The sequence below is a fragment of the Elaeis guineensis genome, chromosome 1, assembly GCF_000442705.2.
Source record: "Elaeis guineensis isolate ETL-2024a chromosome 1, EG11, whole genome shotgun sequence".
Lineage (NCBI taxonomy): Eukaryota > Viridiplantae > Streptophyta > Magnoliopsida > Arecales > Arecaceae > Elaeis > Elaeis guineensis.
In genome coordinates this window covers 5,220,465-5,248,329 of record NC_025993.2, presented here as the reverse complement: position 1 = coordinate 5,248,329, position 27,865 = coordinate 5,220,465, and the positions used below count along the sequence as shown (strand labels likewise).

At 39.0% G+C, this 27,865-nt stretch overlaps 1 protein-coding gene and 1 long non-coding RNA gene across 5 annotated transcripts; one reads left to right on the top strand and one right to left on the bottom strand.

Annotated features, from left to right (window-relative positions):
* Positions 1–1,312: 1,312 nt before the first annotated feature.
* LOC105037893 (uncharacterized) lies at positions 1,313–17,870 on the bottom strand. Its single transcript, XR_012143351.1, has 3 exons — positions 17,846–17,870; positions 12,729–12,837; positions 1,313–1,452 (listed from the first exon to the last, which is right to left on the bottom strand). It is a non-coding gene; the product is annotated as an uncharacterized lncRNA (long non-coding RNA).
* A 2,569-nt stretch (positions 17,871–20,439) lies between these two features.
* On the top strand, positions 20,440–27,235 carry LOC140850840 (uncharacterized). Of its 4 annotated transcripts, none has more exons than XR_012143307.1 (7): positions 20,440–20,581; positions 20,660–21,032; positions 22,282–22,478; positions 22,626–22,771; positions 22,856–22,914; positions 25,548–26,416; positions 26,501–27,235. XR_012143307.1 is itself a non-coding variant. In XM_073261736.1 (6 exons), exons 1-6 carry the CDS (start codon positions 20,574–20,576, stop codon positions 26,241–26,243), a joined length of 1,479 nt encoding a protein of 492 aa, XP_073117837.1. In that variant the 5' UTR covers positions 20,440–20,573; the 3' UTR covers positions 26,244–27,235. The 4 variants fall into 4 exon arrangements, 2 of the variants coding, with proteins under 2 accessions (XP_073117837.1, XP_073117875.1); XR_012143305.1 differs by having other exon boundaries at positions 26,488–27,235; XM_073261736.1 differs by having other exon boundaries at positions 25,548–27,235.
* The last annotated feature ends 630 nt before the right edge of the window (positions 27,236–27,865 follow it).

Sequence of the window (27,865 nt, the reverse complement as noted above, 5' to 3'; positions counted from 1 at the left end):
TCTTTCAATAAAAAGTCTCAAAATTATTACAAAAAAATACTCTGAAACCTCTCAAGAAGCATCTCTCCATAATCAGGACATTACCAGCTATTCAACGCAACAAACGGCTCGTCAATTGGAGTTATATAGGCTCCAAAAATCCTAAAATAGTATTTCACTAGAAAACTGAGTCCAAATAAAATCCTAAAACCCTTCTGAACCGTCCGATTGTAACCGGCTCAAATCAGAACCATCCAATCACACAATCAGATCACGTCCAAACTCTCAAATCGCATCTGGAATCTCCATGGACTGTTGGATCGTGATCGGGAGCTCTGATGGCTATTAGATTGCGCTTAATCACGCGTGGACCGCGATAGCCTCTGCCGCATGAACCACCGTGCACCGAACCACACGGAACTAGCCGCGTGTCGCACCTCGGCCTCACATTCGCCCGCACGCATATGGACTGTGCAAGCACCCGGTGGACCGCACACCTGGGCCTGAGCTGCACGCCCACGTACTGAGCCACGCCTGGCCGGGTTGCACCCCTGAGGGCCGAGCCCACGGGCCTGCGCCACCTGTGGTGTGTTTTTGAGCTTGTTAGATTTCGTTCGTCATCCTGAACCTCATTCTATACTTATTGTGAATTGATTCTCGAAGTATTTTTCTCAACAAAATCAACACAGTATGAGCTCAATATCAATGGATCCCTAACTTAAGCATGACCAAATGGACAAAACTAGCACTAGGTTCATACTAGTTTTCTACATGATCAACCAAATTTGATGAACAGTGTTAACTTATGGAAAATGGTACCCGCAGAAATACTTGATCTACCATCCAGTTTTTCCCATGTCAATGCAGTAGATTTTCATTACTTGAGTAGGCCAAAGTGTGGAAGCAGCATCATCTACACTTCATATTTCATCAATATTATAGGTAATAGGTCACTGGGATCTCAACCATAACATAGTTGATGGCTCAGTGTCAGCAAGTAAAACAGAAATTACCAATGTCACCACCAGCGGTACAAGAATCAAAACTGCAAGCTCTACAGCACATGGTTATGTTACCTGTTCCAAATGAATCAATCATCTTATTATTCATATAAAATGCAGTCGCAGGTACACGTTATTAAACATTCTCCATTGCAAATTTTTAACTGAAATCCATTCTGAACAAGAATGTCCAGATTACAATATCCTTATCGCCAATTGAATCAATAGTAGCTATAGCTCAAGTGTTGGCAAAGCCCTTTCAATAACACCACCAGCAATAGGTAGTCCAGCTACTGCTTATGCCAGGAGGATGAACATTTGGAGGTTCAGGGTTCGTGATTCTCCATGGCCATGCGCTGAGGCAGGCTTGCTTGAAAATCAGTTACTGCCTTGTCAAATGAAGTCCTCACATGTTGACACATCCCCAACAAATTATTGAGTCCATCCTTCAGTACATCTCCTGCAGGATCACCTGTTCACCCAACCAAAAGATCAATGGATGGAAATAAGACCGAAAGAGACATCTGAAATACAATAATTTACTGACTAGTAAAACATGTTGTGATCCAGGTGGTGTGCCCAAGGCCCAGGGGACCAAGGCTAAGGCCAAGGTCCATCATTCATGAGGGCTTCATGGAGGCTCTAGGGCTAGTTGGGCCCTAGGTTGAAAGGCTGTGGGCCTTTCGGATTCTTGAGGTCTAAGTTATGTGGGTCTCAAGGGACCAACTCTTTATGGACCAGGTCTGGGCCCAGGATAGGTGAGATTAGGTCGAGTCATGAGTGTACATGGGCTTGGGTTAACCTAATCTCCCATAGAGTTGATCCAGGGAGTTTTGGGTTTGGATTACTTGACCCTGTGTTTATATATACATGTACTGTGTATAGGTTGGATTAAGCCAAGGAATACAAGAAACCATTTCTCCCAAGTCTCTCTCTCTCTTCTCCCTCTCTCTCCAGCTCTTCTCCACGCCCCAGGAGCAAGAAACCCTAGGGTTTCTTGCCGCCAGGCCCAAAAAGAAAAGAAAAGCAAAGGAGGCACTAGCCCCTCCTCTCTTGCAGCCGCCAACCAGATCTGTCTTCTCCTCTCTTGCAGCCGCCCAAGCACCAGGTCCAGGACTTGGAATCTCTTGCGAAGAGGTTGATACAAGTCCCTCTCAGATCTGGAGTTGATCTGAGATCGTTTGAGGTGCGGGTGAGATCTCCATCAACAGATCTACAGGAAAGGCTGCAGCAGGATAGATCTGCAAGGTCTATCTTCATCTACCTTCTTCCCCATCTAGAACGTCCCGATTCGAGATCTACGAATTGGAGGACCTCGATCCAGGCCTGATCTGGTTGGGTACCAGATCTTGAATTTTTTAGAGGTGATTTCAGAGGCGTTCTTCATCTGGAACGGAAGGCTGACGAAGAAGACAGCAACCAGACTGATTTCGTCAAGGACCTTCAATCGAGTCCAGAAGTCTCCAGATCTGTTCGTTGCTGGTTCCGCTGCACCCAAGGTCCGTGGGAGGAGCCGGGATCGTGCCCCAATAGTTGGTATCAGAGCCACGGTGGTGAGGAAGCGGTTCCAAGCGTGAGAAGTTGAACATCCCAAGTGCTGAAAATTTTCAGCAAGGTACCATCAAGGTATATTCTACACTTCTTGATTTTATATTGCTTGTTTGGCTTGGATCCAGTCATGGGCAGCAATATGAAGGTCGATGTCGAGAAGTTTGATAGCAAGAAAAATTTTTTCATGTGAAAAATTCGGGTGGAGGATCTTCTGGTGCAAGCAGATCTGGATCAGGCTTTGGATGAGAAGCCTGAGGGAATGACAGATAGACAGTGGGCATCGTTGGAGAAGAAAGCTAGCTCGGTGATCAGAGGATGTTTGGCGGATGCGGCATTGTATTCGGTGCTGGAAGAAAAGACCCCGAAGGGCCTTTGGTCAAAGTTGCACACCATATATATGGGGAAGAATATGTGCAACAAGCTGATGCTGAAGAAGAGATTGTACAGTCTTCGGATGCAGGAGGGATCTGATGTGATTGGCCACATTTAGAGGTTTGACCAGTTGTGCACGGAGTTGATGAATATCGGGGTGAAGCTGGATGAGGAGGACAAGTCCCTGTTGCTGTTGTGTTCGCTGCCAGGATCATATGATTCTTTGGTGACTACACTGCTCTACGGCAAGGAGACTCTGGAATATGAGGACATGGTCTCGGTGCTAAGGTCTAATGAGCAGAGGAAAAAGTTGACCAGAGATTAGGCTCCCCAGGAGGGTTTGGCAGTAGGGGAGAGGACAGGTAGAGGCAGAGGCAGAAGCAAGTCCAAGGGGCGATCCAAGTCCAGGAAGGGAAAGAAAGAGATGAAATGCTTCAAGTGCAACGAGTTCGGGCACTTCAAGCGAGAATGTCCACTATAGAAGAGCAAGAAGGGAGAAAGAAGTGGCTCAGAATCAGTGAGTGCAGTTGCTGGGCAACAGGTGGAGGATGATCTACTTGTGGTATCAGATGGTCACAGGCATTACACAGAGGAGTGGACACTAGACTCTGCATGCTCACATCACTACACACCACACAGGTTTTGATTTGCGACATACACCAAGACAGATGAGGGATCAGTGACTCTAGACGACAATCATCCTTGCAAGGTGGCTGGGATAGGGACAGTCAGGGTGAGGATGTTTGATGGGATTGTGAGGACATTGACAAATGTAAAGCACATCCTGGAGCTGGAAAAGAATCTGGTGTCACTAGACTACTTGGAGCGTAGTGGATACAGCTTCAGCAATAGAGCTAGAAGCGGAGTACTGAACATCTCCAATGGAGCTATGGTAGTGATAAGAGGTAGGAGGTTGGACAATAATCTCTATCGCATGGAGGGATCTGTGGTGACCGGAGAGTCTGATGCAGCAGCTGCAGTACAGGACCAGCAGGGGGCTTACAGGATGTGGCACTACCGCCTAGGCCACATGGGTGACAAGGGGCTGAGGGAGTTGAGTAGGAGGGGACTCATCTCTGATCTGAAGGATGGTGCTACAGGGGAGATCTGTGAGCCTTGCCAGATGGGAAAGCAGAGGAGAGTTCAGTTCAATATCAGTACAGCCCGCAGTGCAGCCCCTCTGGAGTTAGTACACACGGATGTGTGGGGACCAGCCCCAGTTTTAGCTAGGAATGGGGCTAGATACTTCATGACCCTGATTGATGATTTCTCAAGAAAACTCTGGATTTATTTCATGAGAGAGAAGTCAGAGGTCTTCACCAAGTTCAAGATCTGGAGAGCTGAGGTGGAGAAGGAGCAGGGGAGGAGCGTGAAGTGTCTGAGATCAGATACTGACGGGGAGTACACCAGCAGAGAGTTCCAGGACTACTGTGAGGAGTGTGGGATCAGGAGATACTTCTCAGTTAAGGGGACTCCACAGCAGAATGGGGTGACCGAGAGGATGAACAGAACACTTCTAGAAAAGGCATGATGCATGAGGCTGCAGGCAGGACTTCCAAAGGAGTTCTGGGTTGACACAGTTGACGCAGCGGGTTACTTGGTCAATCGGTCACCTCACACCAGGTTGGATGGCAGGCTTCCAGAGGAGGTGTGGTCTGGGAGGACAGTTGGGCTGGGTCATCTACGGGTATTTGGGTGCACGGCCTATGTGCACATTGGAGCTGGTGAGTGGAGCAAGCTAGACGCCAGATCATGCAAGACGGTGTTTCTAGGCTATCCGCGAGGAGTCAAAGGATACAGGCTGTGGGATCCCTTGAAAAAGAAGGTCATCATTAGTCGGGATGTGACTTTTGATGAGGAGTCAGTCCTACGGAGGCGAGCAGGCATGGAGGAGCAGCGGGAGCAGGAGGAGGTCCAGCAGGGCGCTGCTGGACAGCTTACTTCTTTTATTTTGCCTCTTGCAGGTACTACTGGAGGACATGACATTCAGGTGGAGAACCTACCTAAGGTGCCTCCACAGGTGGAGAAGACTCGGACGGATGATCGAGACGGAGAGGTCCAACAGGAGCGAGCTGGACCGAGGACTGATATCGGTGTTGTCCTACACAAGCCCAAGAGGACCATCAGGCAATCAGACCGATATGGCTTCGAGGAGATGCTGTCATATGCCTTGATGACAGTGAATGAAAACCCATATACGTATTAGGAGGCTATTGAGAGCCAGGACAGAGAGCGGTGGGTCCAGGCGATGTCCGAGGAGATGCAGTCTCTCCACCAGAACCAGACGTGGCGATTGGTACAGTTGCCACAGGAGAAGAGGCCCATTGGCTGCAAATGGGTCTACAGTCGCAAGGAAGGGCCTTCAGAGTAGGGAGGTATCAGATTCAAGGTGAGGTTAGTGGCCAAGGGATACTTCCAGAAGGAAGGCATCGACTTCAGCGAGGTCTTCTCTCCCGTCGTCAGACATACTTCCATCAGAGTGTTGCTGAGCATTGTAGCAGCTCAGGATTTAGAGCTAGAGCAGATGGATGTCAAGACGGCGTTCCTCCATGGACATTTGGAGGAGAGGATTTACATGGAGCAGCCACCTGGTTTCAGGGATCCAGGATCAGAGGAAAATGTTTGTTTGTTGCAGAAGTCGCTGTACGGGCTGAAGCAGTCGCCGACGCAATGGTACAAGCGGTTCGACTCCTATGTGCGCAGCATTGGACTTTTCATGTGCGAGTTTGATCCCTGTGTTTATGTTCAGTCTCTTGAGGATGGTTCTAGGCTGTTCCTACTCTTGTATGTGGATGACATGCTTATAGCATGCAAGAGTAGGAAGGTTGTGCAGGATCTGAAGGCATCCTTATCTCGGGAGTTTGAGATGAAGGATTTGGGCCTTGCAAGGAAGATCCTAGGCATGGAGATTTTTAGAGACCGAGCCCGGAGGATGCTGCATCTATCTCAGGGGGGCTACATACAGAAGGTCTTAGAGAGGTTTGGGATGAAGGGAGCAAAGCCGGCGGAGCTGCCACTTGCCGGTCACTTCAGACTCTCGAAGACCATGGCGCCACAGACTGAGGTGGAGGCTCAGGAGATGGAGAAGGTTCCTTATGCTTTAGGAGTTGGGAGCTTGATCTATGCGATGGTCTGTTGTAGGCCAGACATCGCTCATGCAGTGAGTCGAGTTAGCAGATTCATGGCGTAGCCTGGCAGGGAGCACTGGAGAGCTCTGAAGTGGATATTCAGATATCTGGCGGGATCAGTTGGAGTTGGCATCTGCTACGGATAGCGAGGAGGTGCAGTGGGATACTCTGACATGTCTAGGGAGGCTCAGGGGCTGATTGGCGGTTATGTAGATGCAGACTTCGGTGGAGATATGGATACCCGGAGGTCTACGACAGGCTTCATCTTTAGCCTGTATGGAGGTCCTATTTCTTAGACATCGAGTCTGCAGCCTATCACGGCCCTATCCACTACAGAGGCGGAGTACATCGGGCTGATAGAAGCAGCTAAGGAGGCAATTTGGCTGAAGGATTTGTTGACGGAGATGGGCCTTACTCAGGAGGCCATTAGAGTGCACTGTGACAGCCAGAGTGCACTTCTATTAGCACAGAACTCAGTCTATCATGCAAGGACAAAGCACATTGACATTCGGTATCATCGGATCAGGGAGCTTGTAGAGGATGGCGAGGTGGAGCTGGTAAAGGTACACACCAAGGAAAACCCAGCTGATGTACTTACGAAGGTACTTCCACGGGACAACTTTCAAAGATGTGTTGAGCTGATGCGGCTGATGGACAGAGTGAAGCTGGTTGAGGCCTTGGGACACCAAGATGGAGATTGTTGTGATCCAGGTGGTGTGCCCAAGGCCCAGGGGACCAAGGCTAAGACCAAGGTCCATCATTCATGAGGGTTTCATGGAGGCTCTAGGGCTAGTTGGGCCCTAGGTTGAAAGGCTGTGGGCCTTTCGGGTTCTTGAGGTCTAGGTTATGTGGGCCTCAAGGGACCAACTCTTTATGGGCCAGGTCTGGGCCCAGGATAGGTGAGATTAGGTCGAGTCATGGGTGTACATGGGCTTGGGTTAACCTAATCTCCCATAGAGTTGGTCAAGGGAGTTTTGGGTTTGGGTCATTTGACCCTGTGTTTATATATACATGTACTGTGTATAGGTTGGATTAAGCCAAGGAATACAAGAAACCATTTCTCCCAAGTCTCTCTCTCTCTTCTTCCTCTCTCTCCAGCTCTTCTCCACGCCCCAGGAGCAAGAAACCCTAGGGTTTCTTGCCGCCAGGCCCAAAAAGGAAAGAAAAGCAAAGGAGGCGCTGGCTCCTCCTCTCTTGCAGCCGCCAACCAGATCTGTCTTCTCCTCTCTTGCAGCCGCCCAAGCACCAGGTCCAGGACCTGAAATCTCTTGCGAAGAGGTTGATACAAGTCCCTCTCAGATCTGGAGTTGATCTGAGGTCGTTTGAGGCGCGGGCGAGATCTCCATCAACAGATCTACAGGAAAGGCTGCAACAGGATAGATCTGCAAGGTCTGTCTTCATCTACCTTCTTCCCCATCTAGAACGTCCCGATTCGAGATCTACGAATTGGAGGACCTCGATCCAGGCCTGATCTGGTTGGGTACTAGATCTTGGATTTTTTAGAGGTGATTTCAGAGGCGTTCTTCATTTGGAACGGAAGGCTGACGAAGAAGACAGCAACCAGGCTGATTTCGTCAAGGGCCTTCAATCGAGTCCAGAAGTCTCCAGATCTGTTCGTTGCTGGTTCCGCTACACCCAAGGTCTGTGGGAGGAGCCGGGATCGTGCTCCAACAAAACAATGATTGAACAATCCAATCACAAATCCTTGACCGCAACAATATCCTGATTGGATCTTAAGCTGAATTGCACTAACATGGACATGATCTCTCATAGTGATGATGATACATGCTTGATTGAATTAGTTTTCTTTAGACAAGGAGTTCTCAAATGTCAGACACAGCAAGGTACAAGTGCATGGCTAATAAGTGAGTGGTTTGGATGGTGGCCAATATATGAGCTTTTATTGAAGTTTAAAGCAATTAATCAATAACACGAAAAAGATCTTGACTCAAACAAGTGGATTATCATAAAGAGTTGAACTTGACAATGCCCACAAAGGAGCATATCAGAATTGAAATCATCACCATGATTAATTCTTTGGAAATCACTACCATTGGCTCAGAAAGTTCAGAGAATTTCAGTTTGCAACCAGGAAGGACTCTTAGACTACTTTACCTCAAGAATTTGATTGGCCATATATGTGGTCAACTTGTCCTTTTCCACAGACTTTGGGCATGCATATAAAGAGAGAAGTGTTACCTTGACAGCAAGAATACAGGTATCTCAGACAAAATGATACGGTCAGAATTCATCAATTCTCACTAGCATTCACATCAGGTTTCACCTAATCTTACTCCAAGTAAACACTAATGAATACTACATCACAGCTGTAATATGTTGCATCAAACTTGTGTAGTATGATATGGGTATATTAGGTGCTCACTGAATGCATAAGATGTTCAAGTTCTTTGGTGTCCATGCAAATGGTGCAATGACATATGTAGAGATCTCTACATTAAATTAAATACCATATTAAGAGAATACTAAATATAATAGTCATGGTATATAGATTTTAAAAAGAGGGCAGTTCAGTGCATGAGACATGTCGCTGGGTATAGGGAGGTTCAAATATACACAGCCTTACACCCACGTGTGGAGAGGCTCTTTCTATGTTTCGAATCTGTGACCTGTAGCTCACAGTGAAGCAACGTTACCATTGTGCAAGGCTCACCCTCTATAGCATATAGATTTGATGGACAAATGCATCTCTTGACCGCAGGATTAAAGAATTGATGCAGCTTGTCTTTATTATGTATTTATTATTCTACTGGCTTGCAAACTAGTCATCTGAGAAACCTTATAACCACTCATCTGAAACAATTTGACAAAAGGCAGGGTTCTAGTGTATGTATCCAAAGACAAGATTTTGCTGTTCAGCATATTAAATGGAACACGAGCATACAAAAAGAGAAAGCAAAGTACCCGTAGTTTGAACTCTTATATTTACCTTGTTATCCGAAGGATGAGGGATACTGTACCCATTTAATACCACTCTTGGGCTGCAATAAAGCATGATCGGGAGAAGAGTCATAAATAAGAGCAAGACTGGAAAGTATTTAAATGATGTGATGTCATCATTGCAAAAGTCAAAGTACAAACAGGCCAAATGACTAAACAAAAATAATTGCTTTAAATGTTTCTTGGGAAATTGCCATTCTGTAATTTCTTGAAGGAGCAAAACTCTTCATTGAGAATGATAGATTAGTGTCTGTAATATAAATTCACTAAGTATCTTATTTCTTCCCATTAGAAAACTTATCTATTCTGCACAATAGCTGCAGAATTCATTTCATAAGCTGGAATTCTTTCGTTGCCAAAAAATTCTCAGGCCTGAGCCTGTGCAGGTCTATAATTTGTCATGTCAATGAATCCATGTTGGCCACTCAGGTTGAAACTGATATCCAGGTCACTATGTAGACCTTTGTGCCTAAACTATGCTATACATGCATAAGAACATAGCATCACTGGAAAAACAAGTGACCCAAGATACAAATATCTATATCTACAAAAAAACAGTAGCTCGAAAAAGAAAGAAGAAAATGTTATAATTGCAGTTTAACTTATTATGTCCTTGCAAATCTGCAGAAATATTGCATCAGAACATAAACATGTGGAGCCAGCAGCAATGATAGAAATCTGAAGCACTCCAGTATGTAATAGATACCAACAATAAGATGCTGCTATAGCTGATGTTTTAGCTAAATGTCATATGTGGTACAGTCGACCCAGTTCAGATGTGCTCATTAGAATGCTTGGCAATGGTATCTCCCCAGCAGCAGTGCCAAGTTTGCTTTCCCTAGACATTTCTCCACATGATGAATTAAGACCTAGTTAATTCCAAGACAGAAAGAGCAAGGGGCATAACCTTCCCAACATTGCTCAAGAAAACTCATTTGCCCATGATAAATCACCTTGAACTCTAAGGCAAGGACATAATATGTCCGACAGCTCATAACTGAACCTGAATCAAGTGAGGCACATGCCATGACTGAAGAAGATACGAACTTCTCTAGAGCAAAAGTAAAATATAGGATTAAAAGAGGTAGAGACAATTATGAAAGAACCATGATAGAGGTGAATCTACGGTGAGTGATTTAGGCATAGAAATTTTGGATAGAGAAGGATGAAGATATTGAAAGCCTGAGATTAATTATATATTAGACAAATGATTATTTAATAACTTGAAAATTGAAAGGAAAGCATAGATCCTTAAAAACATACACCTTATGTCCCAAGGCTATGCTTTCCATGTTAAGAGTATAATGCAAGATCCTGTCCTGTCTTCTTAAATGTGTTTTGTGCTCTAATTTCAGAACTGATTAGTCAGTTAGTACTTCAACCACAAGAAGTAGCTTTTTTTCTTGCATGGTTTTCATTTATTAAAAAGAAAATGCTAAAAGGAAAAGAGCTAATTTACATGTACCACATATTTGATGCATTCTCCATGCAACTTCTGGTTAAAACATTTAATATTTCATTGGCAGACAAAGGGACAGACTAAGACAATAGTGCATTTAGCATATGTAGTGGAAATTGATAGATCGAGAACTCCGTCTATGAGTTAATAACCAAAGAAAATTTCCATTAATTGATACCTTGAAAATAAAAAAGAGTCAGAATTCTGTCACAAAGTACAGTAGCCTTTGAACCATCATGAAACCAAAGATTTTGGTCTAGCAGTTGTCTCATTAAGCAGACTATAACAAGTATTGCCTCAGAATTAGAAACATACATTAATGAATTGCTCGTTTCAATACAATGTAACTAACAGATAGACACATTCATTGTCAACTGCTCACCAGGGACCTGTCAAACAAGGAAGTGCCTGTAACATAAAAACAAGCTTCATTCAAAGTAATGGGAGAGGTAAAGAAGCCCAAAAATCATTCAATTGCATGGGCTACCTGTGCAGAAGTCCTCCATGATTCCATCCTTATATATATATTTTTTTAAAACTTGAGAATGTTTTCAACACTTTCTGAAAAGTATTTAATTTGATGATCTCTGGGCATACAAAGGATATAAAACTGCAGAAGTCTAGATGAAAATAAGATCCAAGGATAAAAGCTATTGCCTTGTATATGAAAGCAAACTTATACTACTAACATCATCAATTGCAGGCAACACCGCAACAGGATTCAATTTTGTGAAGATAAAATGCACATGTTTGTTTGATAGAGAATCATTTGATACCTTAGAATTGTGTCAGTTTGAGATATCACTAGGTTAATATTGCATTTGTATAGTGAAAGACTCAAAACCAACACATCTCGGAAAGGTTTTGAGTGTAGGTTAGGTATCTGTTTTGGAAACATTATCAGAAGAATAATTTTGAAATCACCACAACCACCACCATCATCCATCTTCCATGAAATGGAGTCAAAGTTAGGAAGGTTCCATGAAAGGATTGAGCAAATTGTCCCAATCAGCTGTTTATCTAAAGTCAACCATCAAGGCATAATGAAAAGCATAGAGGAAATTCGTCAAAAACCACATAAATGATAGAGAAAAACAGATGCAAGCATAGTGGGTCATCAAGCAGATGTTCAGGTAAGAAGGGGTAAAAAGACGAAGGAAATAAAGCAACAGGATGAGCAATAAAAAGAACTTTCAAAGATCAATACACAATACCTGTAAAACACCATTACCTCCTTATACATCGTGTTTCCTAGACCTGTACTAGGCACTACTTTGCTCCATAGAAAAGAAAGAAAAAGAATTCAGCTAGCCCACCTTTGACTTATGGCTGCATTCAAAAAATACTACATAATTTTTTTTGTGTAACTTTTCCCTCTGTAAAGCCAATCCTGATTAGTTGGGAAAAGGCTACATAATTGTGATTGTGATAAATTTCCCACCATAGGATAAGTTATAATGTCCAAAATTTATAGCACTGAGTAAGTCATTATCTTAATATAAAATTTAAAACCCTGTATCCTTTTTGGGAATTCAACCATTTCCAGATGTGGTGACCAAATTTGCCCACTATAAATTTGTTAGAGGAGCAAGTTATCAAGTATTATTCCTTCAATGTAATGAAGGAAGCATTTCCTATCAATATTGATAGACTTTTGGCATGGTCGTTGGTTGTAACATTCTGTCCCAACATGACAAGCACCTTCTGGAAACAATGTTCCACATCACAAAGGATTTCACAAGTTAATGGCCTGCCACCTCCCCGTTCTGATTACCAGACAGAGACCCTTATTTTAACCATATTCACCTAATTTATTCACTTTAGGATGTGCCACTCTCATTGCTACTTAATTTTCAAGCAACTGGGAGAGTGCCTATGTGCATTTATAACCATGAGACTATAGGTAACCACACGGAATGATGCTTATGGAGACATGCAACAAAGAGCCTTGAGCCATCTTTTGGTTGATCTTATAATTCTTGTCTTCATTTCACCATCCAGAGAGTATGTCCTTTATATTCATAAACTGACCCAGTGAATACCTAAAGTCTGAATGCATATATCATTGCAATACACTTCTAAATTGCAACTGAGTTTCCAAATGATATTTACATATTTTAGACAAGTGCTTTGAGTTTGATAACATTCAGTAATCAGATTAAACAATAAAACGGCAATCGTTACGTAAGCAACATAGCAAAGACCAGATTTTAAGAAATTTTTGTATAATAGTTCAATTTAAATAAGCTAACAATTGGGATAAATGAAGTCAGAACTAACTCTTGATTCAAGGTGAACCTAACAGAGTTCCCAAAGGTGTGATCTTCATCCATAAAAGAAAATGTTGATGAGTTAAATTCCGTTCCATGCTCCATCACAAAACACAGCTCTGCGACAAAAAATACTGAGGATCAGTTAATAACCCAATAGATTACCAACTAATCTTTTAAAATTGGAGGATCTACCATGAGCTCAATAAATTCAAAACCTGTAGCCTTTGGTTGGTCTCGTAATGGTTCAGCTAAGATGTAAGAACTATATAAACAGTATAAACTGAAGAAAATAATGAAACTGACCGATTTTAAGCAAGTCAACTACGTGAACTTCAGCAATTTAAACAATTTAAATAGTTCAAAAAATTGCAATTGGGAAACTAAAAACAACTAGAAGAGTGGCATTCAACTCAATGGAACCAGAATTGGAACAAAGTGGGTTGGAATAGGCAGGAATAGGAATCTTTTCTTTTCTTTAGACCAAAATGGTGGCAAGCTACCTAAATTTCAGTGATAAATGAAGTGAGAGAAGTACAGAAGAGGAAGAGAAAAACAGAGAGAGAAAAAATAAAAAGGAAAAAAGAAAAAACAATTTGTCTCAAGGCATGGAAAATACATGAAATGATAATTAACAGAACCAAAAGAAAAGAACATAATCATAAATTAAAACCAGTGGGCCAAAAACTATGATGCAATAAAAGTTGTGTTTTTTCTTGAAATAAATCAAAAAATTTTCATCTAAAGTCCCATTTCAATTAGTAACATGCAATTAGGAATTTTTCTAGCTTTTTGAATATTTTCGGAAATTTCTGGGTTGCATTAAAATACAAGAAGTCAACTTCGGTTGAGGTTCTTGACATGCAATTCCGAATTTTTCTAGCTTCTTGATTATTTTTCGAATTTTCTGGGTTACGTTAAAACATCATAAGTCAACTTAGGTTGAGATTCTAGAATGGTTTTCAAAATTTCATTAAGAAAGTATTGGCATTAAGTTTGTCTTGATCGAGGGTCAAAATTTTAATAGAATAATTTTTATGATAGGATAATTTTGTCTATACATGCAGGAGGAAGAAGCCATCCTCATAAGAGGGTTTGAAATAACAACAAATTACCAAATTAATGATCCAGTTAATTTGTGTAGGCTCATATTTCACTTCTTTTTATTTAATACAGCCCATCACATAGTAGAGCCACCATAGTAGTGACTGAATCCAGTCAAAGTTGAAGAGTCGAAACTATTATGATAACATTTTGGCACCAATCATCTAAAAGCACTGGGTGATGGATTTAATCAAGGGACGGAGAAAATATGTCAACAGAGTTTTCATGAGTTAAGTACATCGTTTAAGTTATCATGATGATTGCAATAAAGAATGCATGAAACAATGTCTTGCTTCATTTGGCAAATCTTTCCTTTTCCTTAAATCAGCATCCTCCAAATTAGCCAATTAAAATCATCAAATTAACATATGTTGTAAACAATTAAGAAGGTGACATAAGGTTGAAGTCATCACTGAAGCAATGCAAGTTCATAGATTATCATCCTGTGCTTACCCTCCTGTTTCTGGGGCCAATTGTCTTATCTGCATGAACTCACTATTCTAGGATTTTGGCAGGCAGAAACCAATTATATTATCAAACAGCTCTATGCTTGTAGAATCACAACTCTTTGACAACTCAAAGTCAACAAAAGAAAATTGAATTTATCTTCATTTCATATTACGTGATTCATCTACATGAGTTTAACATTGTAGCAACACATAATCTAAACATCATCATATTGTTTAATCATGAGAAGATCATGGTAACTAGCAAAAGGCTTTTTTTTTTTTTTTTTTTTTTTGAAGCTTTGTTTTGAAAATAGGATTGTTAAAATTCCATTTACTCATATATAGGGGTTTTCAATTTCTTGATCCAATATGAACTTAGCTTAAATTTCAAATGCAATTAACACAATTCTTCTACTCTCTACATGGTGGAATGTCAATTCCCTTATTCTTCTCCTTGTTCCTCCTCCTTCCTCCTCCGTTAACATAACATAGTGATCACAACAGATTCACCGACCTTAACCTTTAACCAAAAGCCACATCCCACCTACATCAATCTACAATCCTGTAAAACAAGAATATTCTATGACCAGTTCCGAACCTGACATCAATCCTCTAATCTAATCGTCCGATACTGGATTTTGGACCAAAAAAACCTTTCGACAAGTCTGATAGTCCCATACTCGTGCTTTAAATAAAGAAAGGTAATATTACATCAGCATCTCATGTAACAGCCCAGGTTCTTGGGCCTGTAAACCCTTGACGGCCCATACAAAAAAAAAAAAAAAACAAACAAAAATAAAAGAAGAAAGCCGATGGGAGGAGGAAGACTCCTCATCGGAGACTTCTTCCTCTCCTCTAAGAGTCCGAGTAAGGGTAGAAAATCTCCCTTATAAAACCCTCTTTCCCTCCCTTAGGTATCTACAAAAGGTATTTTGAAGAGATTTTAAGAAATTTGAGGGATTTTTTTCAAGAGGATCCGTGAGTTCTTAGATGGGGAAAAAAGAGGTCGTCGGAGTTCTTCTCGACCGTCGGAGCAAGGTAAGCTCCTTTTCTACTCTTCTTCCTTCCTAGGCATCCTTCTTTTGTTGGCAACTGACGGTAAGCCGTCGAATTGGAGAAGAACAGGGCCATCCTTGTTTTTTTTCCTTATTTTTCTCTCCCGTGTGCCACCGGCAACAGCCACCGTTGGGGCTGTCACCAGGGCTATGGATGCGTCGCCGTCGGCTGCTGTCGGAGGGTGGCCGGAGTCGGCCCTCCTTGGCCGCATGAGGGTGAGAGGAGTTGGAGGGGGACGATGCCCCAGTATTGGACGAGGAAAAGAAAAAAGAAAGAAGAAAAAGAAAAGAAGAAGGAAAAGAAAAAGAAAAAAAAAAAAAGAAAAAAGAGAAAAAGAAAAAGAAAAAGAAAAAGAGAAAAGAAAAATAAAAATAAAAAAAAGGAAAGAGAGAATTTTCTCTTTCCTCTCTCTCCTTTCTCTTCCTCTTTCTTCTCTCCTCTCTCTACCTTCTCTCTATATTTTCTCTCTCTAGATTCTCTCCCTGGACCTTTCTCTCTCCTTATGGATTTTATCTCTCTAATATCTTTCTCTCTCTGATTTCATCACGAATCCTAGGATAAAATTGATATGAAAATATGATGATCTGAGATTGCTCTGAAATTCGTGCAATAGATTAGATTCTGATCCGATCTTTATTCGAAATTGATAACATCAATCATGGTTAATCCATATTGAATTATCCTGATATGACCTCTGATGATCTCGATCATGATTGCCTCATATGAAGGATACGAAGATTCTCTCCACTTTCTCTCTCTACTTTTTCTCTCTAAAATTTTCTCTCTCTTAATGGATTTTTTCTCTCTAGAAGTCTTATGGATCAGTGGAGGATCCAGAAACTTAGACAAATCCTAATTTTGGTTAATTCTGAGAGAGGTCCTAGATTTGTATTATTAGGATTGATTATCGGATAATTTTCTCTATATATGATTTTTATATTTGATTAGGGTTATGAAGAGATGATTATCTGCATATGATATCGAGTGAAATATTTTGTTAAAAATATTCATAAATCAAATAAAAATATTGATTTTTGATACTTGGATCAGTCACCGATAAAGGTAAGAATCCCTGTACATGATCATCATTATATATGTTATTTTACCGTTAGTTTTATCTCATTGATTTTGCATCGTTGCATTTGAGATCGATGAATTTGTTATATCTGAGACACTATTATTTATTTATGTGATTTTGAGCATGAGTATGTTATATCAATACATATGTATTAGTGATTGATGGCATGATTATATGGGTATGACATATTTATTACACTGCAAAAATTTGAATTGATTAATGAAGTCAAATATTATAATTTCATGAAAATGAAAAGAAAGAGAAATATGGTTTGGACTGGCCTTGTCATGTGGAATAGCCTGCCAGGAGCTTATGCCTGGGACAGCTCCCACAGGCTTATGTGTGGAAGAATCTGATCCGAGAAAGATCATGAATGATTTGATCCGAGAAAGATCATGACCACTTTGATCCGAGAAAGATCATGAATATTTCGATTCGAGGAAGATCACAGAAATCGATCCGAATAAAAGATCGTCGCATGATCCTGGTAGTCCAAAGCCAAAGCCAAAAAGAAAAGGATTAAAGATGATGTGATAATAGAAGAAAATAGAAAGATAAGACATGAAACAATCGTTGAATAAAATTGTTTCACTTATTAACATATGATAATGCATCTCTTTTGATAAAACAGATAATCTATAAATGTTTGCAGTATTCTGAACAGTGAACATCGACTTTTATGTGTTATTGCTTATCTTTATTTTCAGATTATATTATTATATTGGTGTGATATAGAAATTCTTACTGGACTGTAAAGCTCACACCCTTCATCTTTCTTTTCTTCTCAGAGTTACAAGATGTCCATGGTTGGCTATGGTATGGATTTGTGAGTGAGAGGATGCATAGATAGAGTACCGTTGATACCTGATCAGAGGATTGAAGGAATGTTAATTGTAATTATGTAAGTTTTATGAATTATTATTGAAATTAAATATTATGGTTGATAAGGTTGTAATGATTTAATTTGGCCTTGCATATTCTTTAGGATTTGTTCTAAGGAGTGTACAGCCATCATGTATCCAATCCAGATGTTGGATTCGGAACGTGACATCTCAGTCACCGCTTTGTTCACCCTATCATCACCTATGCAACACCATATCTAAGCCCTAGTCTTCATTCATCTACGGTGATGCCCCTATCCTTACCTTCACACTCATCTTGTGTAAATTTAATCTCATTTAGGAAAAATGGCACGATGCAATCATCATTAAGAACACAATGAGTGCATATAAATTACCAGAGAAACATAAGAGACAAATTGAAATTAAAAAAAAAATCCTGAGAAGCTGAGTGTTTTATGCAAAAATTCAATCGAGATGCCTTATAAGAAATTACTACAAACAATCTGAGTCATTTATAGAAAACCAAGAAACGGAGTAACTACTCGTGGCGTCAAGAACTCTATTTTGGTGAAATTAATAAAGCGAGAGAGACGAATACCTTAGAGGAGAAAAATGACCTGCAAGTGGAAAGCGATAGAGAGGGAGGAAGGGCCATGGATTCTCTCTAGGAGAGGAGGGGCTGAGAGCATATGAGAGCAGAAAAGCGAGGGAGAAGCATTACCCTCTGTTTGGTACGAAGGATAGGTTGAAAGAAAAATGGACGGAGAAGAAAGGATGGATGAAAAAAAAAAATTATTTTATATATTTAATAAAATATGGAAAGATGGGTAAGAAAGAATGAGAGGGAAGATAGTTGATTTTTTTAATAATATTTTATTAATCTTTTAATAAAAATATTATTATTATTAATTTATAATATTTATTTATATTAAAAAAATAAAAATTTATAAATTTATAAGCTTTATAATCTATAATTATATTAAAAATTATATAAATATTTAATTTAATAAATAATTATATAAATTAATTATATAAATAACTAATTAATTTATAAATTAATTTAAATAATTAATTAATATTATACAAATAATTAATTAAAAATAATAAATATAAATAAAAAATAGAAGATAATTTAATTATTTAATTATAATTAATAATATTATATATTAAAATTAAAATAATGACTAATAAAATTTAATGATATATGATTAATAATATAAATAAAAATATATAAAAATAATATTAATAAAATAATAAAAAATATTATATTTTTATTAAAAAAATTAATGAAAGATAATTTTGTCAATGTTAAAATCCATCATTCAATGCTCCATTTTTCTTTCCATCGTCCTCTCAATTTGAAAGGATGTAAAATGATGGATCAAGATGGATGGATAATTTATTTTTTTTATAATTTTTTTAACTAAATGATGATGAAGATTATCCATCTTTTCAATTTTATCTATCCATTCTCTCGTGATCTCAATCAAACGAAGCAGTTTAGCGGACCACGTATACACGTGGCAAGAAAAATAACAAATAAGCACATGACAGCTGGCAGTTTCCTCCCCCTTATTAATCTGCCATCACAGTTTGGCACGTGATATAAACGTGACAAGTACTGTGGTCTATTGGGTTGATGGTAATTGAAGATTTCGTTGTTATCTAAATAATTTGATAATAATGCTCTTGATTCTAGAAATTACACTTTGCATGTCCAAAATTCCTTTTTCTTTTTTTCTTAACAAAAAAACTGAAAAACGGTATATTTATTTTGCTTAGCAGTAGCTTATAAAGGTGAAGAATGTTTAAGCTGAAGAATTAATGCCTTATAGAGATTGATAAACTTAAAAAAAATAAATGTTTCATACATGATAGTAGCATTTTGAAATTCTAGATTAATTATATAGTTTATTATTAAAAGAAGCAAAAGCCTGAGCATTGCCAAACTCTAGTTGGAATAGATGCTAAGATCATTCTTCTTTGTTTGTTACAATAACTAAGCCAAAATCAAAAATTAAAAAAAAATAAACAGGAGATGTTAATTAGCTTGGTTTAGCAAAGATGTTAATAAAACGTTGAATGGGCTTGATTTAAAAACACAATCTAGGATATTTAATATTTGACCTATGGTTGATCCATTGATATCCCTTGGCGTAAATTTGATACCATTGCAAGGTGCAAAAAAAGTTTAGTCCAGTTGAAAGGAAGGCTTGTTAATTTTGCCTTTGGCAATTTGAGTTTCGTTTAGAAAAAAAAAAAGTTTACACCCTTCTTAAATATCTTTTTGGTGGAGCACATGATTTCTAAAGAATGCCAAATTTAAAGGAAAAAGAGAAAATAATGTTAATAACTCCAAATCTCATCCATGGATAGTTACAAACAAAGATTTAAAAAAAGGGTTGGGCTTTTTTTATTATTTATTTTAGGGTAGAGAGTAGATTTGTGTTTTAAGAAGTAGTAAAATCATTTTAAGATTTGTGATGAATGCCTTGCTCTATGATTCGATTCAACAAACTTGAAGAAAAAAATTGACTGGAATTTTTTTTTGTGAGGTCTATGGTGGTAGTGGTTTGCCTTGGTATGATCTGATTTGTTTATTAGCTAGTTATATCGAACAGTATTTGATCTAAGCCTATTGCTATCATTAGTCGACATCGGCAATACCAAATTGCAAACTCTTGGTTAAACCCATATGCTCATACTTTGTGTTTTTCCATATCGACACCTTCAATATCCCATATTTGACTACACAAAGAAACAAAAGTTAAAAACAAAAAGAAGCATATAAGGTGACAAATTTATAAGGAAGGAAATAAGAATTTATATGGATAATGGTTTTGATTTCTTTCTAAGGTGAGACGAGTGCGTGCCATTTACTCTACTAACTAGCTCTCAATTTTACAATAATTATAGTGAATATTTAGTAAATATAATAAATAAAATGATTGAGCCAAGGAAGCAACTATTCAAGGGAGTAGACCAAGGTTCCATATGATAGGATTAGATTACTTTTAATCCAAAATAAGTTCTCCAATAATATCTAGATTTTTCTTAATTATCAGTTATTGCTTAAATTTGTATTTGACTATTTTAGGCTTAATGAAACTCTAAAAATCAGATAATAGATTAACAATAAAATAAATCCTAAATCATTAAACCATGATGCCGGTCCAATCCATTAAACCAGTCCGCTCACCATCACTGCCGGTCCAACCCCACCCGCTTCGAATCCTTATTATATCAATCTATCTTGCCCTGCCGAAAAGAAGCCGGTTCTTCTATCGCGCCGCCTCCGCCGGCGGTCCTCCTTCTCTGCCTCTCCAATGACCCGGTAATCTCTCTATCTCTCTCTCACTCTCTCTCGCTCTCTACCGATCTGCATCCATGGCGTAATCCTCGGCATTGGCAGGCGATTGAGGGCATTCAAGCGATGGATGAGGTCCCAGGGGATCGACTGGAGCGACGCCTTGGAGCTCGCCGATTCCGCCGTCGAGGGCGTCTCCGTTTGGGCCTTCTGCGACCTGAGAGAGGGGGACCTCGTGGTCACTATACCCAAGCTTGCTTGCCTCACCATCCGTACCTCCAAGGCGCGCGACATGATCGAGGGCGCCGGCCTCGCGGGCTGCCTCGGCCTCGCCGTGGCACTTATGTACGAGAGGAGCCTGGGGCCGGAATCGCCGTGGCATGGATACCTCCAGCTGCTGCCGGAGAGGGAGTGCGTGCCTCTCGTCTGGAGCTTGGAGGAGGTCGATTCCCTTCTCGTTGGAACGGAGCTCCACAAGGTAAATGTGGTGCCTTTTAGACCCCGGTTCTTGTTATCTTGCTATAATGGCAGAAAGTTCATCTAACGATGGGATTTTCACGAATATCGCCGGTCGGAAAGTAGAGTTCTAGTCTAAGCTTTCGGCTCTGTCCATGGGATAGAGCTTAACAAGGTGTAAATGGTGCTTGTTTGGACAAGTTAAGTTCTTGTTTAAGTAGAATGGGGGAGTTTGTCATGTTGCAATGGAAATAAGATCATCTGAGTTATTAGGGAAAGATGGGACTTTTCAATTGTTTTGCCAGTTAGAAGGTAAAGTTCTGTATTTCTAACTTCTTATCTAAACTAGCTTGGCCTTCTCTATGGGATGATGTACGGGGCTCCACAAGGTAGAAATTGTGCTTGCTTGAACAAGTTAAGTTATTTTTTCGCACAATGGGGCATTTTTTATGCTGACGTGGTATTGGATCATCAGGGTTTAGAGAAAATGGTTGCCTTTTGGTTGACATCAGTTAGATGGTAGGGTTGCCTTTTGAGACTCATCCTAAAGGAGTCAGTGGCAAAGATTTCTTAAATATCGGATTGCACTATTTTCACATTAGAAGTTTCTTTATGTTTCTAACGGTCAATTATAGGGTACTGGAAGATTGGTTCAATTATTGCACAACATAGTTCACATATATACGAGCAAAAGTTAGCTGTAAGATTAATTAGTATAATCTTCTATAAGAACCCAACAGTCTCTGATTTCAAACATGATTCCTACCTGTCTTAGATGTATCTAAGTTTGAAGTTTTAATTACAGCCCTTGCTCTTGAAGTGGAGAAATCATTGGCTTACATTTAAGTTTAGCTCAGCAGTTTATCTCGAAGACCAAATGTAAGTTTATATTTAAGAAAGAAGAATTCAATAGTTATGTGGTATTCACCAGAAGTGGCTAAATGTTAACTTTGATTTTATCTGTCACACTTTATATAGCACTATTGGCCTTTTTTATAAGAGTTAGACCAATGTAGTAAATCTAATGATTTGGAGAGTTAAAAAAATCTCAAATTGTATTTGGATTCTTCTCAGATAATTTTGTAAAGTTTCTTTTATCCTTTATTTCTGAATTTAACTATTCAATTATTTGATGAATTTTCTTAATCAATTTCAGATCACATTATTTCATTGTGTGCAATGTTTTCTATGTCCTGATTTTTAAGAGCCTATACAGAGGCCTCAAATTCTCATCTTTTATTTTCTCTTTGTTCTGGTAAATATCTAGGCAGATAGTAAAGCAAGACAAGTGTTTTTTATATGAGGACTGGAAAGAATCTATTGAGCCCCTGATTCTATCGCGTCCTTTAAAGCTTGATCCGGATAGTTTTGGTGTTGAGCAATATTTTTCTGCCAAGAGTCTTGTCTCCTCAAGATCCTTTGAGATAGATGGTTATCATGGCTTTGGAATGGTGCCTTTAGCTGATCTGTAAGTGATCATTGTTGCTGGATTTTTGTTATGATATATGAACTGCAAAGTACATCTTGTAAGTTTGTAATGCAATATATTCTTCATGAGAATTTCATGTTTCTTTCATAGGTGTTGGTGTATAATTAATTTTTTTATATGTTTCAGCTTCAATCACAAGACTGGAGCTGAGAATGTTCACTTTACATCGATATCGTCTCGCTCTAGCTCAGACGATGAAGGCGATGGGGGAATTTGTGATGAATCTGCTGATGATAAGTTATCAGATGTGGATTTAAGTACTAGATCTTCAGGTACTATATGAATTCTATCCTGTCCTAAGGAATTAAACTTTTAACTTGGGAAAAAACTTAACTTTCTTGCTCTCTCTTGATCAGGGGAGGATCCTACAGTCTTAGAAATGATTATTGTGAGACATGTTGAGGCAGGGTCAGAGGCCAGTATTCAGTTCCAACTGATTTTTCTTTCTTATATATAAATTAGAAAACGATCATATGCTTTACCCAGTATTTGCATGATATGAAGATCTGTTATTGCTTGAAGCTTGGTAAGATAATTAAGTTGGATAGGGTGACTTAGAATGGCTTGGTTTCCCCAGCTTCGACTACATTGACCGAGTTTGTTGGAGCTTTTTTTATTTTTTGGAGAACTTTGAAAGTAGGGATCGTGTTTGTTTGTAACTTAGTATGTAAAATAAGTTTGCTCATTTGCTCAATGAAAGTGATTATGCTCTGGTTAAAACATAAAATTACTTAGTTGCCTTCCTTTCCTAACCACAGCCAAAAGACCACTGTGCATAATCTGATATCTCCTAGGCACTAGCCTAACAAAGTTGTGTACATTTTCACAAACCCCTTAGTACACAATCTAGACACATACAGATGCAGCCACACTCACAATGTCCTTCAGTCTAGCTAGATGCCCCAAAGATTGGCATATAGTACACATAAATACTAGAGAGGAGTACCTAAGCAAGGATGATTCACCCCCAAGGGGGTGAATTTATTCTTACAGCAGGTCTGTTGGTCAAATTATCTAATATTGAGCTATAATCATATGGTTAAATAATTGACATATCTTATTGGACTCTCTTATCATGATAATCCGGTAACTTTGCGGCCTCCTCCAGGCTCTAGTTCACATGTTAATTGCAACTGATGAGTTATCTTCAACCCACTAACCCATTCAAAGTTCATATAGCCTAGGATTAGAGTTTTGCATCTTTATCTGTTTCAAGACATATTTGAGTAAAAAGAAGTCAAAAAGATATGCAAATAGGACTGCTTTTAATATCGAAGTTTTTGGGTTTCAACAATTAAAGAGAATTGGTTTCGAAGAAGTTTGGGGAATAAGTGGTAATAAAAATCTGCGTACCAGATTTAGATTTTTATTTCCATCCAGATTTGATTTGCTTTACCACTAAAAACATAAAAAGGAACAAGATAGATTCAAGGGGAAGAAAACAGGATAATATAAGAGGAATTAGAGGAAGAAAACAGAAGGAATGTGAATAAATTAATTTCAAACTAAGAAGAACGCGAAAGGTTTTTGCAAAAATCTCATTAAAATTCAACACATGATTTAGTTCATATTTTCTTATATATACAACTCCATGCTGGTGTGACCATAAAAGATAGAGCATATGCCAAAACTCCATAAGTGTAAACACATGATCTAATTTGAAGTTTCTGGGTAAAAGGAAAATGACTCCATATTTTGTGCTTCCTTCACTCCCTTCAAAACAACTTACTTATCTATTAAAGTCATGACAATACCCTTATAATTGACCATGATCATAACCAAAGTAACAATAACTAAGATGATCCTGTTTTTACTTCCTAGAGCCTTTTAATTTTCTAGTATTCCTTCTTGTCCGCATCAAAAATCATAAATATTAATGTTTTTGCTTTAGTTCAAAATATTGATAACAGTTTTGTCCACTTCTTTCCATACATGAAATTCCTGTTTTACAAACTTCAAACCTCCTCATCATAATTCTTGAGTTTTGTTCTTACTGACCTCCATCCATGTCTTCCCTCTTCAATTTCATCTTCACAATGCCATCAACATCACTTCCCTATTTCTTGAGATAACATCACAGAACTTTTTGACCTCAATATCCCCTGCTTATTTTTAAGAAAAATGGTGAATATGGTAGGTTTGCCTGATCGAGAATCTAGCCACACTGAGACAAAAGCACTGGTTTCCACCATCCTTGGGCTAATGTACCAGTTTCATAGATATCCCCTCAACTGAGCTGCAGAATTGTTCTCTGATTCCTCCAACAAACAAACAAGAATAGGAGGGCTGAGTCATTTGGACGTATTACTGAGGTCCAAGCATATCCATATATTTTCTGTTTTGGTTCCTTATATGTGAATATTCTTTGAACTTGTGTATTTCTAGAATTATCATCTCATCTAGCTGGGATACGTTTATCAGTTTCTCATATTTATGTGAGCCTTGAAGTGTAAGCTCCTGCATCCTATTTGCCGCTATTTCTGTCAATCCTCGCAGACATTAGCAGTGACAATCTTGTCAGGCATAGAATGAAATTATCATACAATATGATACGAAGTCTTTTACCATCAATGGGGCATGAATGTCACTATCCAATATCTGGCAAAGCTGACTTACATGCATATATGGAGAAATTTTTCTGACTAAGTTTATACTTAATTGGGAGTTGTTGTCATCAAGCTTTCCAAATTTGCTGCTTGCTTTTAGTGCCTTGGTGTTTTAGTTTGGTCGGTATAGTTAGTTCATGCTAGCTTTGAAGCCTGACTAGTATCAGTTCAAGTTACTTGCATAGTCTAATATGCTGCTGTTACATGTGTCTTTGTCGTATTCTATGTCTTTACAGCAAAATCCCCCTATCATTTTGAATTGAAAGTTATTCCAGCCTCAGAAAAAAAAAATCATGCAACTTTTGAGTCTTTCTGCCTCATCATTCAAGTGTCTGCTCAATAAGTTAAACATCAGACATGCATTTCATATTTTCTCATTTTCTGTTTTGCTTCCTTTGGAGCCACTGTTCGTTTTTCCTAAAATATAATCATTTTCTTCCAGGTTTTCAATACGTATGGCTCTATGGGTAATGCTGCCCTTCTTCACAGATATGGATTTACAGAACCTGATAACCCATATGACATTGTTAACATTGATCTAGACTTGGTCATTAAATGGTGCTCCTCCTCATTCTCTAATCGCTATGCTAGAGCAAGGCTATCTTTGTGGAGGCAACTAAAGTATTCAGGTTGCACCAGCCAGAACTCTGAATACTTTGAAATTTCATTTAATGGGGAACCACAGATAGAGCTTTTAGTTCTTCTCTACATCATTTTCTTAGCAGAGGATGCTTATGAGAAACTGAGATATTTAATAGATTCTTTTGAGGGTGTTGATGAATCTTCGAACATCACTAATTTGATTAAGATCACAAAAAGCAAATGCGGTGAAACACCAGGGAACATTTCATGTCATGAAGCACCAGAGGATGTCAAGGAGTTAATGCTGACAGAGAATGTTTGTTCTGCACTGATACCACTAGCTGATATGAGAGAGAGCCTCTATGGTTCAGCTTCCTTGGAGGATGATAAAAACAGGTTGAGGAGTTGCTGTCATGTAAAGGAGAGGAAGTTGTATCACTCACTGGTGTTGCGGGTGAGTGAGAGGACAATACTTGGAAGGTTAAGGGCATATGCTTCCAGTAATTCTAAAAGGAAGAAAAGAAAATTGAAATTGCCAAAAAGCAAGATAATATAGGAAAAGGGCCCAACTGTTCAAGCCTTTCTATCATTTGTTGATCATTCTTTTGGACAATGATGTTTATTTGACCTTTTGCAAGGCTAAAGGAGACATGCATATGGCTGTTTGTCAACTTCATCCTTTGGCAAGCAGGGGTTCTCGTTAGCTTTTATTCTTTTTATGTGGAAGAGGTAAGCAAACCTGTACTCAGGAATATTTTTCATTGGAGCTACTTGCCTTGTTATGATTATAAATTTTTCAGTGGATGAAAGCAGGGATTCTCTCAAGGAAAAGGGCATTCTGCTGTCCTGGACATAGGAAGTCGAAACTAATTTCTCTCATCGCTGGTTAATGGTGAAAGTCATATAGCATCTTAAAGGGATTTATTGCACAGCTCATGGGAGAAGTTTTGAGGAACTTTTCTAAATTCCTGACTAAGAGAATACAAGCTGCTCAAATCTCATTTCCTAAGAATATCAGAAATTTTAATTGTCTTTTGGGATGCCAAGTCATACTAACAGAATGAGAAATATTTCATTGGACGGTGCTGGAAATTGAAGCAGGAACAGCCTGTGGAGAAGTTCTGGAAAACTTCAATACAAGCTGCATAAATGTCCTTTCATGAGCACATTAGCATTCCTTGTTGCTTAATTGGATGCCAAGTCACATTACCAGAGTAAGAAACTAGTATGGAAATACTGTAGAAATTGAACCAGGAGATTATTCATTTGATGCCCACGATGGCCTTTACCTGTCTATTAGCCAGGTTTGACTGTGCTATGTATGTGGAATAATTGAGCTTAACACAATGTCTCCAGTTCTGGTTATGAAACTTTTATTAGTGGGTAATCTACAGAAGGGATAAAGGGCTAGGTGGCATGCACGCTTATCAGCTGAGCCTTTGCTGGTAGGAGAGGGGTTTAGCAAAGTATTTGTAAAGCCAATGTGCTTAACATGCACCACTGAAAGTTGAGACTTATAGCTTGCTATTCTTTACCAGGCCTTGTCAATCTTTTGTAGCATGCCTCGTGTGCTAGAGAAATTATATCCGTGCATCCTATGCACGCCGTCAATCACAGCCGCTCATGTTTATGGTCAAGCACATCTTGGTGCATCTCAATAAATGGTTGTGATTGGTGGCATGCACAGACATGTGATACATGCAACATAGGGTATAATTTCTATATACATTGTTACAATTTTTCTCTCTCAGGCCTTGTAAATCTTTTGTAGCATGCCTTTTGTCTATCCAGGCTCTTAGATACAATGATCTCATCCGGTTTTTGGATAAAATTAATGTGCTTTGAAAATTGAGATTTTTTAGAAGATATTGAGTTGTATGAGATGTCCAAGCATGGGAGGAAAATAGATAATTGAAGATTTTGCAGGGTATACCATATTGAATTTTGGCATATCATATGTAAGTGTATTATAACGTAGAAGGGTGTTTTGGACAAATATGGAAGGTTAAGCATACAGATTTTGGCTGATCAAGAAATTTTCGTGATTATTATTTCTAGAGATAAAAGGGAAGAAAAGTATTAAGGATTTTTTTTTTGGGTAAGAAAAGTATTAAGGAAATGTGATGTCCAACATGCTCCAAAAGGAGAATATAACCAAGGATTAGAGGATTAGAGAGA

Bases quoted from the DNA above. Each gene is read 5' to 3' on its own strand.
- LOC140850840 (XM_073261736.1), top strand. The intron at 22,479-22,625 runs GTAAGTGATCAT...TATATGTTTCAG, and splicing joins ATGGTGCCTTTAGCTGATCT to CTTCAATCACAAGACTGGAG. The intron at 22,915-25,547 runs GCCAGTATTCAG...ATTTTCTTCCAG, and splicing joins ATGTTGAGGCAGGGTCAGAG to GTTTTCAATACGTATGGCTC.